Source organism: Pyxicephalus adspersus, chromosome 7 (genome assembly GCF_032062135.1).
Source record: "Pyxicephalus adspersus chromosome 7, UCB_Pads_2.0, whole genome shotgun sequence".
NCBI classification, from domain to species: Eukaryota; Metazoa; Chordata; class Amphibia; order Anura; family Pyxicephalidae; genus Pyxicephalus; species Pyxicephalus adspersus.
The window spans coordinates 25,650,919-25,667,660 of NC_092864.1; the positions used below are offsets into that span (position 1 = coordinate 25,650,919).

At 45.9% G+C, this 16,742-nt stretch overlaps 1 protein-coding gene across 1 annotated transcript in view; it reads right to left on the reverse strand.

The window, feature by feature from the left end:
* The window catches only part of KALRN (kalirin RhoGEF kinase), a 144,763-nt gene that overhangs the window by 75,234 nt on the left and 52,787 nt on the right, over window positions 1-16,742 (reverse strand). The window contains 7 exon segments of the mRNA XM_072417896.1: window positions 388-562; window positions 651-820; window positions 2,049-2,240; window positions 5,754-5,876; window positions 10,173-10,403; window positions 11,431-11,562; window positions 12,266-12,457. Of these exon segments, the coding sequence (XP_072273997.1) occupies window positions 388-562; window positions 651-820; window positions 2,049-2,240; window positions 5,754-5,876; window positions 10,173-10,403; window positions 11,431-11,562; window positions 12,266-12,457 (1,215 nt within the window).

Here is a 16,742-nt window from a genome sequence, read left to right on the forward strand (position 1 = left end):
GGAACTGTAGGTTCAGCAGACAACATAAACCCAAAGATTTGTTTCTCTGAATTCCATATTATTGCATTCCATTAAAACAATCGTATGTCTGAGATTGCTTTGTGATTTCCACAAGAAAATGAAATCCATAGTCAGTGAATTAGTGAGTTTTATCTGTGTATGCTGCAGGGAGATTGGAGAGAATAAAATGACCACTTAGAACATCAAATGCGGATTTAGACAATCTGGTTGACAGTTGAAGGTATCATATTGATGATGACTTGGATTTGGGCCTCAGCTGTACTTGGACGAGCATGCAGGGAATTGTAGTTTGCCAGCAGTGATGGAGCGGGAGACAGAATACGGGATTCGGTCCCATAAATATAAAGAATCAGGGTGAGCACTAACCTCTATCGTGTATTGCTCAAATATCCGAAGCTGCAAGAAGATGTCCAGCTTGATCTTCCGCTCATGGAAGAGTTCCTCCATCTGAACCTGGGCCTCGTCCAGTTGCTGCAATACCGACTCTATGTGGCTGATGGAGCTGTTGTGCGGAGCTTTATTACTGGACACCGCAGAGTCCCTGTAACAGAAGAGCTTACAATCTATGTCTGTGGGCCACAAAGGGTTAAAAATTCATGTCATACATTCACCCAGTTCTGCAGCCTCACCTGAGTTGCTGGATGAGATCCTCACCCTCCTTTATCACATTAAGGGTCCCGTCCAGTGTGGCCGTCTGTTGCTGCTGGAATTGTTTAATGAGCTCCTGAACGGCATCCACAGAGTCCGCACAGACATCTTCCAGCAGCTCTTTCTGCAGATCCTCCATCCACGTCCATAGCTGGGGAGACACAGCCATTACACATAATGCAGAGATACATATATAAGCTTCTACCTTCCAAACAAAAGTTTTTCTCTGATAATCTGAGATGACCTTCACAAGTCCTCCAGCCTAAAACTCATTAAAACATTGGAAGTATTAATGTCCTAATTACTGCTCCCCCCCCATGTAAGGATAATCAGAACGATAAACTAAAATTAGCCAGAATAATGGGACAATGTCTGAAAAAGGTCAGCGTGTCCCTGGGTAACGAATGTTACATAAAATTCTGGCAGATCCATCATGTTCTTTGTACTCTGAACAATCTCTCATCTTCCAAAATAAAACACAAGGTTGGGATTGGTGGAATGGCACACAAAGAAGGTCTAAGGTTACACAGTGTCACAAAGGGGTCATAGAGTGATGCTGGTTGTCAGAGGGGCTGTTTATCATGATTAGATTTTGCAGGGAAGGAGAAGAGCTCACCGATTACAGCTAATTAACATTATTTTATTAAAATTGTAAAACATTCTCTGGATTATTATCGTTCACTGTATCTTAGGCAACATACACATGTGCAAAGGGAGTGACAGCTGAATAGACAAGCCCTCTACACACAGCGACGTGGATGGGGGAGAACGAGTGAGCAGCACCCCACTGTGCTATTCTACATTGACATGTATAGCGGTCGTTCTAGGACAGTCGTTAATGAACCAGTCAGGACAGAACAATGAGCAGCGTCACGCAGCCTCTGTGCACAATTTTATTAATTATTATCATTAATATTAATAATAACAATAGTAATAATAAACAGGATTTATTTAGCGCCAACATATTATGCAGCACTGTATATTAAATAGGGGATGCAAATGACAGACAGATAAAGACAAGGACACAGGAGGAGGATTGGACCCTGCCCAAGAGAGCTTACCATCTAGAAGGGGGAAGTATCACACAATAGGAGGAGGTATGGAATGGTATGGTGGGTTAAGGGGGCAGATGAAGGTAGGTAGGTGAGATAGAAACGTTGGGTTTTAGCGATTTTTAAAGGAGCAGAAAGTAGCAGCAAGCCAAACAGGACGAGGAAAACCATTCCAGAGAGTCGGGGCAGCTCTAGAAAAGTCTTGGAGCTGTGTGATGAGGTTAAGAGTGAGGAAAGCATTAGTAGGAGCAAAGAGAGCAGCTAGGGAGGTATTTTTCTATCAGGACAGGGATTGAATGATAGGTGTACCGTTATGGTGGCACTTACCTCCTTGGTGTGGCTGTGGAAGGAGACCGACATGTCCAATAAGAGTTTCCTCTGCTCGACCCTTCGGACAAAGTCCTGAATCCGGACCTCCAGGTGCCGGGCCGCCTTGTAGATCTCCTCAGGGTCGCACTCTCCGGTCTGGGCCAACTGCTCCGCCGCTTCCAGCAACTTGTCGGCGTTGGTGTATGTGTTCTGTAAATGCAGAAAAAGACACTCAACATAAGCGTCCAGATAACATAACTCATTGACACAGGGCAATTTATTGATCTATAAATAAATCATTGGAGTGGAGGAAAAGTTCCTCAAGATACCCCAACCCCTTACAAGGGTAAAAACCTGATGGCCAGATTTACGCAGAGCGGGCATTTCTGATGAGACTTTTACATTTTTCATGCCCAGTATCTCATGGCAGAATGTTATCTGTACATAAAGCAGTGCAGTGCAGTCCTCAACCCAACTGAAGTACAGAAATGAAATCTGTTGCAGCTAATCTGAGATGGCTGCATTAGATTTCTCTTTTTTCTTTATTTTCACCTTTTAAATCCATTCCCTGATATCTAATAAATCACAGCTTCATCCTCGGATTGAATTGTCAGAATTGATACATAAATCAAGTAACAAATTATGCATAATCCCTTCCAAATCTTTTCATAGGCTGGCAGATAGTAGGGGGGGGGGGGGGTGGATGAGAAGGGAATCTCAGAGGGATTCTGTGCTTGTTATAGTAATCAGTGTGGCAAGCTTCCTGTGATTGGTGGTTACCCCTGGCAATATCTCATCCTGATCCCAGCTCAGAGGATGATGGGGTATCAGATGCAGTAGCGCAGTGAACGCTGTTTACACTCTGTGTGTTTGTCACGTCCTCCAGCAGATTATCACAGGACTCGGGAACCTAAAATTAGATCCTGAAGTGGGCTGGGGGGGTTGTCAGGCACGTGACGATTGGTTACCATGGAGGGTTGCCATAGTTACTGCTTCCCACGACCCTGCTTGTTGCATGCAATACAATACAACACAACAGCAAAGGCTGCATGCAAAACTGCGTATTATAATTTCCTGCTATGACCAATGCGCAGCCAGCGTTTCGTTCCGGGATTCATATTACTTCCGAGGGAGAATCCCAACACAACACTCACAACATCAATCCGCAGCCTTCCAGATCATTTACATAACAAATCAAACAAATGCAAGATCACAAAGCCAAAAAAGCAAAAATTAAATGGGGGCAAATAATAAAAACATAATCAAGTTTGCTTCACCTGGACAGGCTCTACAAGAAACAGCACACAAATAGCTAAATGTCACTAAAGGTTAATGCACTGACAGTCCATGTACAACCACACAGCAACTAATGTGTCTACAGATAAAGATACATCAAGAGTCTGTGCAATGCTGATGGAAGGGTAATAATACTTAAAGATCTGATGATTTCATTGGTCAATCAATCAGAAATGATCATTTTATCCTCTATCAGCCGATCAGATCATCATCATCATGACACCTCATTGGGGGGACGTCCTGTTACATTGTCCCTGGAAGTGGGATCAGCATGGACTGCGGTCTTTGTCCGGGGGGGGGGGGGGGGGGAGATAAATCCATATAAATGATGAGATCACATTTAATTATCTCTCCAGCCTGATCGATCGATGGAATGCGGAGCTTTGATAGGAAGCTGCTCAGTGCATTATAGAGCCCCGACCAGGACGTGTCTGCTGCCATTCAGGATTAAAGGGCAACAGTCATGGAAGAAGTGCCAATGCTGGGTTGCCTGGCTATCACGCTGACCCTCTGCTGAGAAAATGTATTATGAAGATCAGAAGCTCCCAAAACACTGGCTGCATGCATCCTAGATACTGAACCAGGTAACTAGGATGCCAGTAATCGTAACTAACATGACAGGCGCCCTTTAATCTGTTATCTGGGTCCCCCGTTGGCACAGACCTCATATTGGTCAGACTGTGGAGCCGCATTCTACAAACAATTGGAAATGCAAGTGCAATGCAGCGCATTACTGGGATAAAAAGCAAAACCAGTGACTTCACTCCAAGGGCAAAACCAGGGGGTCAGTGAGGGAACAGTGGGGGTCTTTGGGTTTTTCCATCCAAGTTCTGTTGGGAATTTATGTCTGGGCATAAAGGCGTCAGAGACATGGGCAGGGGGTTTAGAAAACTGCATGCAAAACACACATTGTGCACTCTGCAGCATGGCAGGGACCACCTCTGGAATCAGCAGATTTATCCTCACTTCCTGTTTTAGTGACAACTATAACATTTAGGATTTTCTATCATCTTCTGTCCCAGTTAAAGGGGTAACTAGGACAGAGCCAGAAATCCTGACAGAGGCACAGGGAGAACCTAAGATAATACATGGACAGACAATTCAAAATGCCTGGCTGCCATGTTCATCCAAAGGCTGGGGTAGAGGGGAAAGGATAGACTCCAGTGTTACTTCACTAGCTGCATGCTTGCTTGCTTTCTGTCCTCTGGCATTACCGGTAAGGGATCAGTAATGGCAGACCATGAATCTCCCTTAATGAAGGCTTACTTTAAAACAAAACATGGGAGCTGCCATTTCTGCAATGTCCTGACCCCGTATTCAATAGTTAGAGTGCCGCTGATCTGGAACAAGCATGCTGGACAGGTGTGCCAAATTTGTTGGCTGCATGTTTGTTCCAGTGATGCACTAGGTAATGAAAGAAGGATGGGGATGGCAGCTTGGAGCTGGGCCATTACAGACCATTCCAGGATCTGGGGTGCTTCCACTTGACACAACAGAAAATAATATTGGTGCCGTCAGTGAATGTGGTGATGCCCCGGCACCCTGACCCCAGGGATTTTCTACTCACACAATTGACCATCAGCTGGTGGTATCTATGATGCACGTAATGCCTATCAGGCCTGTGGTTGGCCCATGTGGACCCCCCTATGTGTCTGTTAAAGGATAGGGCAATGTCACACTAACAATATGCCGGCATGGCGGGTGACAGAGAGGAAACATTCTGCTGACTGATCATGGAAAGCAGTGTGGGCGGCTCCATATTAGATGAAAAAACTGTAATTAATCTCCACGTGCTGCATTCCCACCAACACCTCCAGCCTCATTAATGGCCGTATAAATCACTGCACCTGAAACCCCTTCACTGCCAGACCAGAGAGGGGGGAAGAGATGGAGGGTGAGAAAGGGGGTGGGGTAATAGGAAACTAGGGAACAGGGAGGGAGAAAAAGAAGATGGAGGGGGGGGAGGGAGAAAGAGGTGGAGATAGGAGAGAGAAGGGGGTGAATGGTAGAGGAGGAGGGGGGGGGAGAGCAGGGGTGAAGGGGATAGAAAGGGTAGGATAGGAAAAGAGAGAACAGGGGTGTAACCCCTCTCACTGCCAAAGTGGAGATAGGAGAGAGAAGGGGGTGAATGGTAGAGGAGGAGGGGGGGGGGAGAGCAGGGGTGAAGGGGATAGAAAGGGTAGGATAGGAAAAGAGAGAACAGGGGTGTAACCCCTCTCACTGCCAAAGCAGAGAAGGGATGAGGAGTGAAGGGGAAAAAGAAGAAAGGGGGGATTAGTCAGAAGAAGGAGGTGGGATAGAAGAGAGAATAGGGGCAGAACCCATCTCTCACTGCTGGACTGAAGGGAGGAAGGAAAGGGTGAGGAGGGGGAAAAAAAAACAGACTGGATAGAGGTGGGAGAGGGGGATAGAGGGAGGCCCCATTACCTGTGCCACCTCCTCAAAGTCATCGTGCCGCTTCTGCAGAGCTCGGGCCCGGTGCAGAGATTTTCCTACACCTGTGTGCTTGCTCAGAAAGGCCTCTCCATGATTCTCGATCCAGTCCAGAACCTGACGGGACACAAAAACAACACATCAGACACCCTCATATGGTCCCATCAGCCATACCCTCATATTTGTCACCCACAGGATTCTGAGGACACTCCATGCAGATCCTAGAAGAAAACATTTGGTGGCCTTGTTGCTAAAATCAACATTAAATAAACAAATCTCCCTGCAGGAAATAAGGACTCTCAGTTCTTTCTGGCCACATCACCATCTGGGAACCTAACACTTTCAGATGCCTGCACCCCCAGCTGGGTTCAGTGGTTCCCTCTGCTAACTGATTTACCATTATAGGACAAAGTAGAGCTCTAGGGGCTGACAGGAGGAACCACTGAGTGCAATGGGGGGACCAAGAGATTGTCGGGTTGATGGAACAGCCGTAGAGGTATTTATTATTTTGCACAGTGATATTTATATTTCATTCAAGAATTTTCATACAAGAAGCTTCTATGGTGCTGGGTCCATAGAGAAGGCAGAGCTATCGAATCAGACGCACAGACAGTATCCACTCACTTGCAGATTGTTTCTCTCTAATTGAAGCTCCATTTGTATGAAAAGGAGACTGGAAGAGGGGGGATCACTAACCAAAGCTCTTTCACACATGATATATATTTACAGGAATAAAATGTCTTTTCTTTGTATGCCTTGATGATGAGCAGAGGGATCCACACATCTGGCACTATACATCCAACTAATGGGCATCCCATAAATAAAACAGAAAACAATTTCTCCATAATTCCCCATGCGTCGTATGCGAGGGAACACCATGGCCTCCCGCTGGAGATGTACTTCATGCTTTATTTCATGGCTGTGTGTAATCCTTCTGTTATTCACAGTGAATCTGAACATGAAATATTCATGGCATCTCACCATACGTATCTTGTTCTGTAGCAGCTACAAGTTGTAGTACAGCCGGGCACACAGATCACTGAATATAACAAAACATCTCCAGGGGTTCAACAACCCCAACCGATTCCTCTGACCTGGCATTGCTTCTATAGCGACCCACAGATAGGAGGCTCTGGACCGAGCACTGTATTGGGGTTTTATTATCATGGGGTTTGGGGAATTGGGTTCCCCTTTATTGGCAGAAAGGGGATGAGGGTGGGGGGGGTAACACCTCCAAAAAACAAAAAGGGAACCCTGGAACCCAAACCGAATATTTATCTGCTTGTACACTACAAAATGATGGTTTTCAGGCTGCTCCAAGCAGGGCCAGTGTTGAGGCAAACTGAAATTTTTCAGGGTCCCAATTGATAGAATAGCAGGGGGTTGGGCATGTGCCCTGGGACCCATTTTGATTAAAATTGTTGTTGCTTCCAAGTGCCCCCTTCACCAGGGCTTTATTGGTGGCTGGAGGAAAACGACACAAATGGCCTCCCAATAGTTACAGATTGGCAACCATAAGGATAAAAAAGTTTTTAGGTTATCCGAGCAAGCCATGCAGCCTCTATTACCCCCAACAGAAGGATTACCAGTTCAAATTGTGATGTGTGTGCTTGCACTTTTTATATAATTCCTAATTGTTTTTAATGTTCTTTATTCTGATCTTAGAATAAGGGAGCAGGAGATGCGATTGACTGCCCGGTAATGTACTGAGCAGGGGATGCGATTGGCTGCCTGGTAATGTACAGAGCAGGGGATGCGATTGGCTGCCCAGTAATGTACAGCGCAGGGGATGCAATTGGCTGCCCGGTGATGTACAGAGCAGGGGATGCGATTGGCTGTCCCGTGATGTACAGAGCTGGGGATGCGATTGGCTGCCCGATAATGGACAGCGCAGGGGATGCGATTGGCTGCCCGGTGATGTACAGCGCAGGGGATGCGATTGGCTGCCCGGTGATGTACAGGGCAGGGGATGCGATTGGCTGCCCATTGGCTGCCCGGTGATGTACAGCGCAGGGGATGCGATTGGCTGCCCGGTGATGTACAGGGCAGGGGATGCGATTGGCTGCCCGGTGATGTACAGAGCAGGGGATGCGATTGGCTGTCCCGTGATGTACAGAGCTGGGGATGTGATTTGCTGTCAAGAAAGATGACAAATATATAAAATATCTGAGGTGGAAGCCCTGAACCTGTGTATGGGCAGCGTCCGTCACGCCATCAGTGCAAGTTTGAAATGTCAAATCAGGCTGAATGTTGTTCTGAAGAATAATTTTTTATTTGTTGTTTTATGAGATTCTCCACAAAGGCCACCACGAGTGTAAGTCACATCTGCTCGGAGGAGATAGGAAGCTCAGCAGCCCAGGCTGGCTCTGGGCGTCTCTGTGAACAATGGCGGGGGCAGCACTCTCAGGAGGGCTTTTGTCTTTACCCGTCTGGCCTATTGAGAGATCCGTGTTTTACTGCAGTGTCTGATAATAACCTCAATGAGATGAAACGTCTTAATCAGTCATCAGAGGCAGGTCAGCCATCAGGGAGGAGATTCGTGTTCATCTGGGACAATTGGGAAGGACGGCCAGTTTATAGGGGCATTTGAAAGGCCCTGAGAAGTCCCCCGCTGGGATCAGTGACGGTAATTAGTTCTGTACACAGCAGCAGCTGCAAGGCTAAAATTCCAGGCATGTCTGAGGGAACCTCTTACCCAGAATCCTCTGCACAACTCCTGTCCATGCATGAGCCAGCAATCACACCAACATAAACCGACATGCAGCTAAGTGCAATATACAAAGACAGAAATATCAAAAATATTTCCTGATATCCAGAACCATGGTCATCTCTCTCAGTCCCATCAGTCTCTGGGCTCAGAAGATGACACTCTAATAATTTATAGCATGACATATACCATAGTGCTCTACTGAGATCACTGAGCCAGTCTCATCAGTCTCTGTACAGAAGAGCTGACACTCTAATGAATCCCCCACAGTCACACACTAATATATACATCTATATAGCTCTGACATATACTGCAGAACTGTACAGAGCACACTAATATTGTGCAGTTTTTTTTTCTCTCTCTAAAATACATTTTGGTAATTTTAGTCTGGCCGTGGAGCCATCATTAAATCTGCAGCTGACAAAATATAGTAATGATGTGACAAATCTGAGAACTGGCTCTGCAATCATTGGATGCAGGAAGAATGCTCATTCCCATGGAAACTGTAAACCAAAGCACCACGTTCCGATGGTGAATGTTATTTTTGGTATGAGCATGGAGCGTCTACATGGGGGTCACATATAATGCCGGTCTTCCTACGATGTGACACATTATGCTGTGAATTGTTTTGCATGCGGCTGTAGCGGCTCCTGTCAGTGTGACGGTGAGATTGCTCCATAAACAAAGTCCCATTGATTCTGTTATTATTCATTAGAAATTTTAGGATTGTTCGGGGTCGGACTGAGCGTGGTTCCAGGGATGCAGGGTGGGCTAAAAATGAGAACTATCATTTTTTACTCAGATTGACCCCAGAGATCATCAAAAAATATCTATTCTTTTTTTTTTTGGAAGCTATGCAATACCACAGTCCATAGGGTGACAACAGTAGTGTGTGATTTCTCTGTAGAATGAACAGCGTTGTCATCTTCTACTGGAAGAAGTAACAAGAAATAAATGGAAGTCATGAAACCCAATATTTTAATTTTCTTTATTATTTAGAATTGAGAATTTTTTCCATCTTTTGTAGCACTAAGTCAGATGTTTTACAAGCAGTGTGAGCCTCCTGCTTTCGTATCATTAATTCACCATCATCATGTCATGTCATCAATTTACAATCTCCGTGGCGACAGAAGTGCCATCATCATCATGCTGGGATTTGTAGTTCTATCACATATAGCGAGTTAAAGATCACTGACTTGTTAAGTCGCCTTGTAAGGCTTCAGCTGCAAAATAAAACCCTGGAAAAGCCTCAAATTGTGAAAAATAAAAAAGGACAAATCCAAATCGCAGGTCTGCAGAGAACCATGCACAGGACGCTGGCGCCGACAGCTGCAAATCAGCTACAAAATGCCGCCGCCATCGCCACGGCCTAAATATATCAATCTGATCCTGGCAAAGAACTCGGCAGGACGGGGGATCAATACAACACAGACGGCTTACAAATACAGGAAAAGGGTTTTTTTTTTCCCTGTCAGAGCCATGCATCAAAATCAGTGTCACCATCTAGTTTGTGTTTAACAGGAAGGGCCGAGGAGATCAATTTGCTGAATTCTATAGCAACAATATAGAAATATCTCTGCAGTGGTCACCTAACGCAGTGAACCACTTTCTTATTGGTGGATTTCTAACCAATAGGAACAGCTTTGCTCGACCGAAGACAGAACACAGATAGAAAATATTTGTATTTTTGCATATTGTGTCCTCACCTGCTGCACGTCCTGCTGAAATACACAGAGCTGTAGCCGCTGGTGTAGCCGGACCTTGCGGTGCTGCCATATACTTTCCAAGCGGCGCTGGTGGTGCAGGACTTCATGGACCACATCGAGGACTTGGTGGACGGCCTTGGAATAGTTGGCAGTGGCTGTGAGGGACTCAGCGTTTCCTGGGCTGAGTGGGCGCTGTAATACGTCCAACAACGCCTTCCCGTCCTGGCTGACCTGTGAGGAGAGGAGAGTGGTGAGTGCCAGATACAGCAAGGGCGCAAACTGTGAGCAGCACATAATGCAGACCAATCAGGGGAGGAATACATAAAATATTTATACTGAGAGTGACAACAGGGTACAGGTTGTGGCAGTCGGGGTGGCATGGTGGTCACCTGATATGCATATGCATATGTACGCACCGAAACACAGAGCAAAAAACATTGGGTGCATTCGGATTTCTGCATTACATCCATTTTATAAATGTAAATTCACATTAATGGGGAATTGGGGAGCCGATATAAATGGAAGCTATGCAATACACTGGAATACGCATTAAAAGTACAGGAACAAGGTGAATGAACCCTAAAATACTGAGGGGCCACCTTCTGGTGATATGCTCACTTTCTCCTATTCTGGTAAAGGTGCATAGACCCTGGCTTCCTATTGGCCCATTATAATGTTGCGTGGCATTACTAGCCAAAAGTAAGGCCTGGGTCGTAGAAGGGGGCAGGCCAGTATGCTGAGAATATTCTATAGTTTATATTTTATTCTTTTCACAATATATCAAATCCAATGAAGTGATTGGTGGGGGGCTCTGACCTCGTATTGTTTCACAGCAGCCATGGAAGATCGTGTTCCAGCTCCAGGCGATCTCCAACAGAGGTTGCCAACCGGTGGTCCGTAACTCTAGCCGGTACGCCCCCCAGTGGGGTCAGGAGAAGGACCCAGCTGGGAGGTGCTCTGGCCAGAGCCGCGGACAATGTCCCCCGTATGGATCACAGACTCAGGGCAGTGGGCAGGTTGTGTCTTTGGACACTGAGTCTGGGATGGGAGAGTGGGCGGGTTCTGGCATCATGTCCTCAGTCTGGGGGAAGTTTCTTCACCTGTGAGTGACACCCGGCTCCCTACGCATGTGCGGTCCAGAGCCGGTAAATTTAGTGGTCCGTGGACGTGAAAAAGGTTTGCGACCAATGATCTACAGGAACCCTCCCAGCCCAGGGACACTCTACAGATACGAAACAATGTGTGTGGGGTCACTCACCTCGGTGTAGGCCTGCGTCACCTCCTCGTACAGTGTCTGGTGATGATTGATGGCCATTTCCAGTGCCTGCATCTCTGTGGGCAAACCGCCATCATTACACATCTTACACCACGTGTCCACGCCGGAGAGGAACTGCAAAAATATTCAACCAATCAGAAACCAGAACAGAGAAATGACTGCAACAAATACAATGACATATGCCGAGCGTAATGCAGAAAATGAGATCAGAAATATAAACATAGAGAGATAATTATACAACAATGATCATTGTGTGATGTGTCTACGCTGTTGTTTGCTATAAAGTTTATATCCAATCAAATCATAATTCTAGTACTGGATGGAGTGGGAGAAGGATCGGACCCCCTGCCAGGTATTTCCTGTCATCTGGGGCACATTTGGACCCCACATCACCACCCAAACTGGAGCTGCCTAGCTTCAGAGCTCCACACAGACCTGAAGATGCATCAGTTCTCAGCAGGAACTGCAACCACTGCAATACAGGTGGGGGAGAGACAAACTCACTGAAAGATTTCATACCCAGTGCTCAGTGTCAGGGCCTTGTCTCCTGGGGCTTCTATTACAGATCTAAGTGCAATGTTACATTGTATCCTCTGGAAATGAGGGCAGTAACCTGAGCTTATTGTTGGGGATGCCATATTCCAAGATATTTATATTATGTGACTAGGACACAAGAGCAGGGGGATGGAGGATAATGGGACTACATTCTCAACAAACAGTACTATTGTCATGATTGCTGTGGTGTATCAATGTTTTATATCTTTGTGGTGCAGATGGAGGACCCCCAGGTGCCCTGCCTGGGTCTGATCGTCTTCACCTGCTCAGCCTTCTGATGGAACACGGCGGACATGGCCAGGATGGTGCTTCTCTCATCCAGTGCAGCTGCAAAACTCTTCCATTCCTGGTCCAGATGGGTGGAGATTTGTTTAATCTGCTGGGAGGCGTAGTGACCGGCCTCAATCAGACGGGAGGCTACCGACATGATGCGATTGATGTTAACATACGCGTTCTGCAATGACACAAAGAAATGTTGTAAGGGGGGGGGGGGGAGCGCAGGGACAACAAATGATGCAGAAACTGACTACAATATCAGGCCCCCTGCTGGAAAATGTATTTTACTACAACCAATTGTCACACAGGTATTGGCTAAACTTTACTGACACATGCAGCTGTGGCATTCATATTCCTGGTGACCATACAGCTTTAGGAGAACCTGTCACAATCAGACCAATACAACACTACATCCAACCATAATATCTGTGCAGATTAAATATTTGGAACTATCTGTTTATTTTCTGCCAGCAGCAAGAGGTCATCTACAGTCTATAAGTGGCTGCCCTGTCTGTTCGCCTATAACACAGGAAAGGGTGAGTATATAAACTGCAGACAAAAAAAACATCAGATGAGATTCATTGTCTCCTTGCAGCTGAATGTTCACAGAATCTTCATCTTGGAGCTGCGATAACAACAAATTTGGGTCATCGAAGAATAATTTGCCCTTTCTCCTGCTATCACCCTGACCACTCCACGCAGAGCGTCCTTTTCCGCTTGGTTTGTCTCTTCGTAAAGTAACCAAATTCATCTTGACACACAGAGAGGATGAGAAGGATCTCCGTCACATCAGGCTGGCTCGTTTTGTTTTAATTATTTTCGCATCAGCAGCTTGCACGCAATTTTTATTATAAAGCAGAATATTCTGATGCCATGGGCACAGCCGTCATATATTACCGCTAAAACCCCTACGTGTAAGAGCCCCCCCAATCACCGCATGTCTGGCACTCAGGACATATGCAGGCCTGGGGTCAGAGATCTCAATGGTCAGAGGACAGTGTTAGGACCTGGGGAACCTGTCTGGTCACATGACACAGCGGTCATCAGATCTTGCTTCCTACAGTGCTGAAATTCCACAGTGGTGCCTAACCTACTCTTATCCCGCCTCCTTTACCACCCAGTGTGTTACCATGATCCCCCCCGCACCAATGCAGTTACCAACCTTAATCCCCCCTCCATTATCAGCACAAATCCCCCGGCCCATCACCTATTATCACCCCCAAACCCTTCCAATAATCTGATGGAACAGCAGTGCAGGACTGCACATCCCATGATCCTCTGGGGCAGGACAGATTAAAAGGATAACCCCGTTTTTATGCGAATCTGGAACTTGGCTTTGTGTTCCCAGTCGCAGTACAGATGTTTGATGTAAGAGATGCAAACTTGTATAACCTCTAAATGTAAAAGAAATGTTCCTGCACAGGCGCATCCACAGACAGCTATGGTCCATGCCTGAAAGGAGAATTCATCTCTGACAGTGCAAAGCCTAAACATTACCCAAAGATGGATTTTAAAGAGAAACTGTTGGAGTAGAAATGAGGGAGCTGCTACTGACCTGACACAAATATTCTATTGATTGTATATTCTTAGATTGTAAGCTCTTCGGGGCAGGGTCCTCTCCTCCTCCTGTGTCACTGTCTGTATCTGTATGTCGTTTGCAACCCCTATTTAATGTACAGGGCTGTGTAATATGTTGGCACTATATATATACCGTTTAATAATAATAATAATAATCATTCTATGAGATATGAGAATTCTTTTTGGCTGCAACAGACGAAGCATCGAATATCAGTTGTGTTGGTGGTGTCCATGAGCCTGCACGCTGAGGACTGTCTGATATCATGCAGATGAATATTTGTGAAATAAGGTGAGCAGGTAAGCAGCTGATTTTGGGGTAAGGTAGATGGCAGACATTGTTAGGCGTTTCGTAATATTCACTATTTCAGCGACTTGATGCTCCACTCTGAAAAATGCGCCTGGTGATGATCATTACTCTCTGACAAATAACTGTAAGCAGATAGTGCGCACAGTTCCCACTCCTCTACCTGCTGCATTTAATAATACCTGCAAACAATGGGTCCCCGGCGCTGTCAGTGAATGTCCTGAGCACACAAACCTTCTCAATCTGGGGTGAATGGAAAATTCTGCAGCTGGGTGACAACACAACATATGGCTTTTACTTGTGACAACATGAAAGCTAAAAATTGCTCAGCCCCAACGGGATTACAAAATTCTGCAGCAGCTGCAAATTTTGATCCAAGGGTCCAGGAGTGAATGGGCGACTCTGATGTAAAGTGGGGTGCAGGTGTGAATGGAGGACTCTGATGTAGAGTGAGGTGCACCGGTGTGAATGGGGGACTCTGATGTAAAGGGGGGTCCATGTGTTAAAGAGGGACTCTGATGTAAAGGGGGGTCCATGTGTTAAAGAGGGACTCTGATGTAAAGGGGAGTTCTGACATGATTTGTCCTCAAGGGTAAACAATGGGCAAAAATTGGGCCTCATAGATCTGGAGCTGGAAGAGCTCGGCAGGTCAAAGTTCCTGTGGGATGGGGGTGAGGGGATCAGAATGCAGCCTCATAGATCTGTAGCTAAGCCATTGAAGGGAAGGCATGAATGCAGAATGAATGAGGATCTGGGGTTTCTGCATCCAGCGCAGTGCCAGTCGGCATTTCATTTGTTGGAATGATCCAGGTCCGGATCCAATGTAACAAAGCTGTGGCTTCCACGATACCCCCAGAATCCCCATGGCCTCAGCCTTTAACGCTGGTTTATTTTCATGTAGAGTTAACACAAACACTATAAATATTATCTGGGCTCAGCAGTTTGTTGCCCCCCAGAGCCGAATATTTATCTCCCCGACCTCTCAACTTGTAAAATTTACAGCCGTCTGGCCATGTGCGGCAGACATCGGCCCCAATCTTCTCCATTCCCGATATATCCCAGAGACAGCAGGAAGTATGCGCACCCCCCCCCATACCAATGGCACTTTTATCAGCGGCCCCCAAAGCCGAGTCAATAATTGTAAAAAGATGCTCGCTGCATGAAAAGGAGGCATATGTTTCAAATTTCTGGTCTGCCTCGCACCAGAAACACATTCTATCAACTTTCATTGGGAAGTGCGTGCTATATATCTGGCTGACCTAAACATAAACATTGCCATTTGTTATCCCTCACACGGTCTGTAGGGATTCACACATCATTGATCAATCAATGTGATTGGTTATCTTAATTGTGATATTGATTATTAGAGAGCTGGGGTGGAAATTACAGATCTTGTCCCGCGCGATGAGCATAAGCTGAGTCCAAACTGGCACTACAGGCAAATTCTTTTCTGATAGAGTGGAAAAAAGGTAAAAACTTTGCATAAATGTATTTTTGTTAGTGACAACCGTACAAGAAATGGAAGGAATCGATGTCACAGGGACAAGAAGGAATACCCAGCAATGTACATATTCATAGAAGAGATTTCCCATTACTTCCTGTCCTGGTGACACCAAGAAGTAGAGGAATTGGTTGTCAGAAGAAATAGACAACAATACAGAAATTAATAGACGTTCTAAGCTCTTTCTGCTCCAATGGGCTTTTTTTTGTATCAGAGAGATTTTCTGTTGCAGTGACACCTATTTAATAGATGGTGGGAGTAGTTGTCACCGGTAAAGGAAAGAACATAGGAATAGAAGCATAAATGGAAGTTTTTACTCTTCCTCGCAGTAATAAAAATGTATTTTTATATGACACAGACTGATTCCCATCACTTCCTCTCCTAACAGGATATGAGGTTAAATCTCCCCAATAGGGATAATAAAAACCTGTCAGAGGCTCTCTCCCATACTGGCTTTGTAATCTTGATGCCATTCCCTGCCTTAATAGATGGATCTGATTGGCTCTGCAAAACGCGCCAAAGTCACATAAAGGATTTCCCGTTACCCGGCTCTGGCGCTCCCATCAATAAAAGTGAAATCAATATGAATTCATAACCGCTTGGCGTTTCCATATAGATTTATAAGGGCTGTAAATCTGGTTATACGGCACCGCGTTATGAGACTGCTAATCCTTTAATCGGTGATAATTCCTCGTTGTGCGGGAGGGGGAGCGACACTGATGTGACATTGCGTGTTCTCGTACGCCACACAACATGGGAGGGCGTGATCAGTCGCGTTTAGGATCGAGGAGCAACTAAAAGGGAATTCGCCTCCCTCTCCGAGTACACAATTCATCGTTCGGATTCACAGAAGTCTCTAATTAGTCATAAACTCCACACAGAAGTCATAAAACACTGAAATGTTTATAGCCAGGAGACAAGGATATGCTTACCAGAAATTCCCGACACTCAGGAGGGGCCCAACAAAGCACGGTGGGTAATAGGACAAGCGGACATATTAGGACAGCAGACGGCAGAACCGAAGGGAGCGCGATGGGCGACGGCAGAACCGAAGGGAGCGCGATGGGCGACGGCAGAACC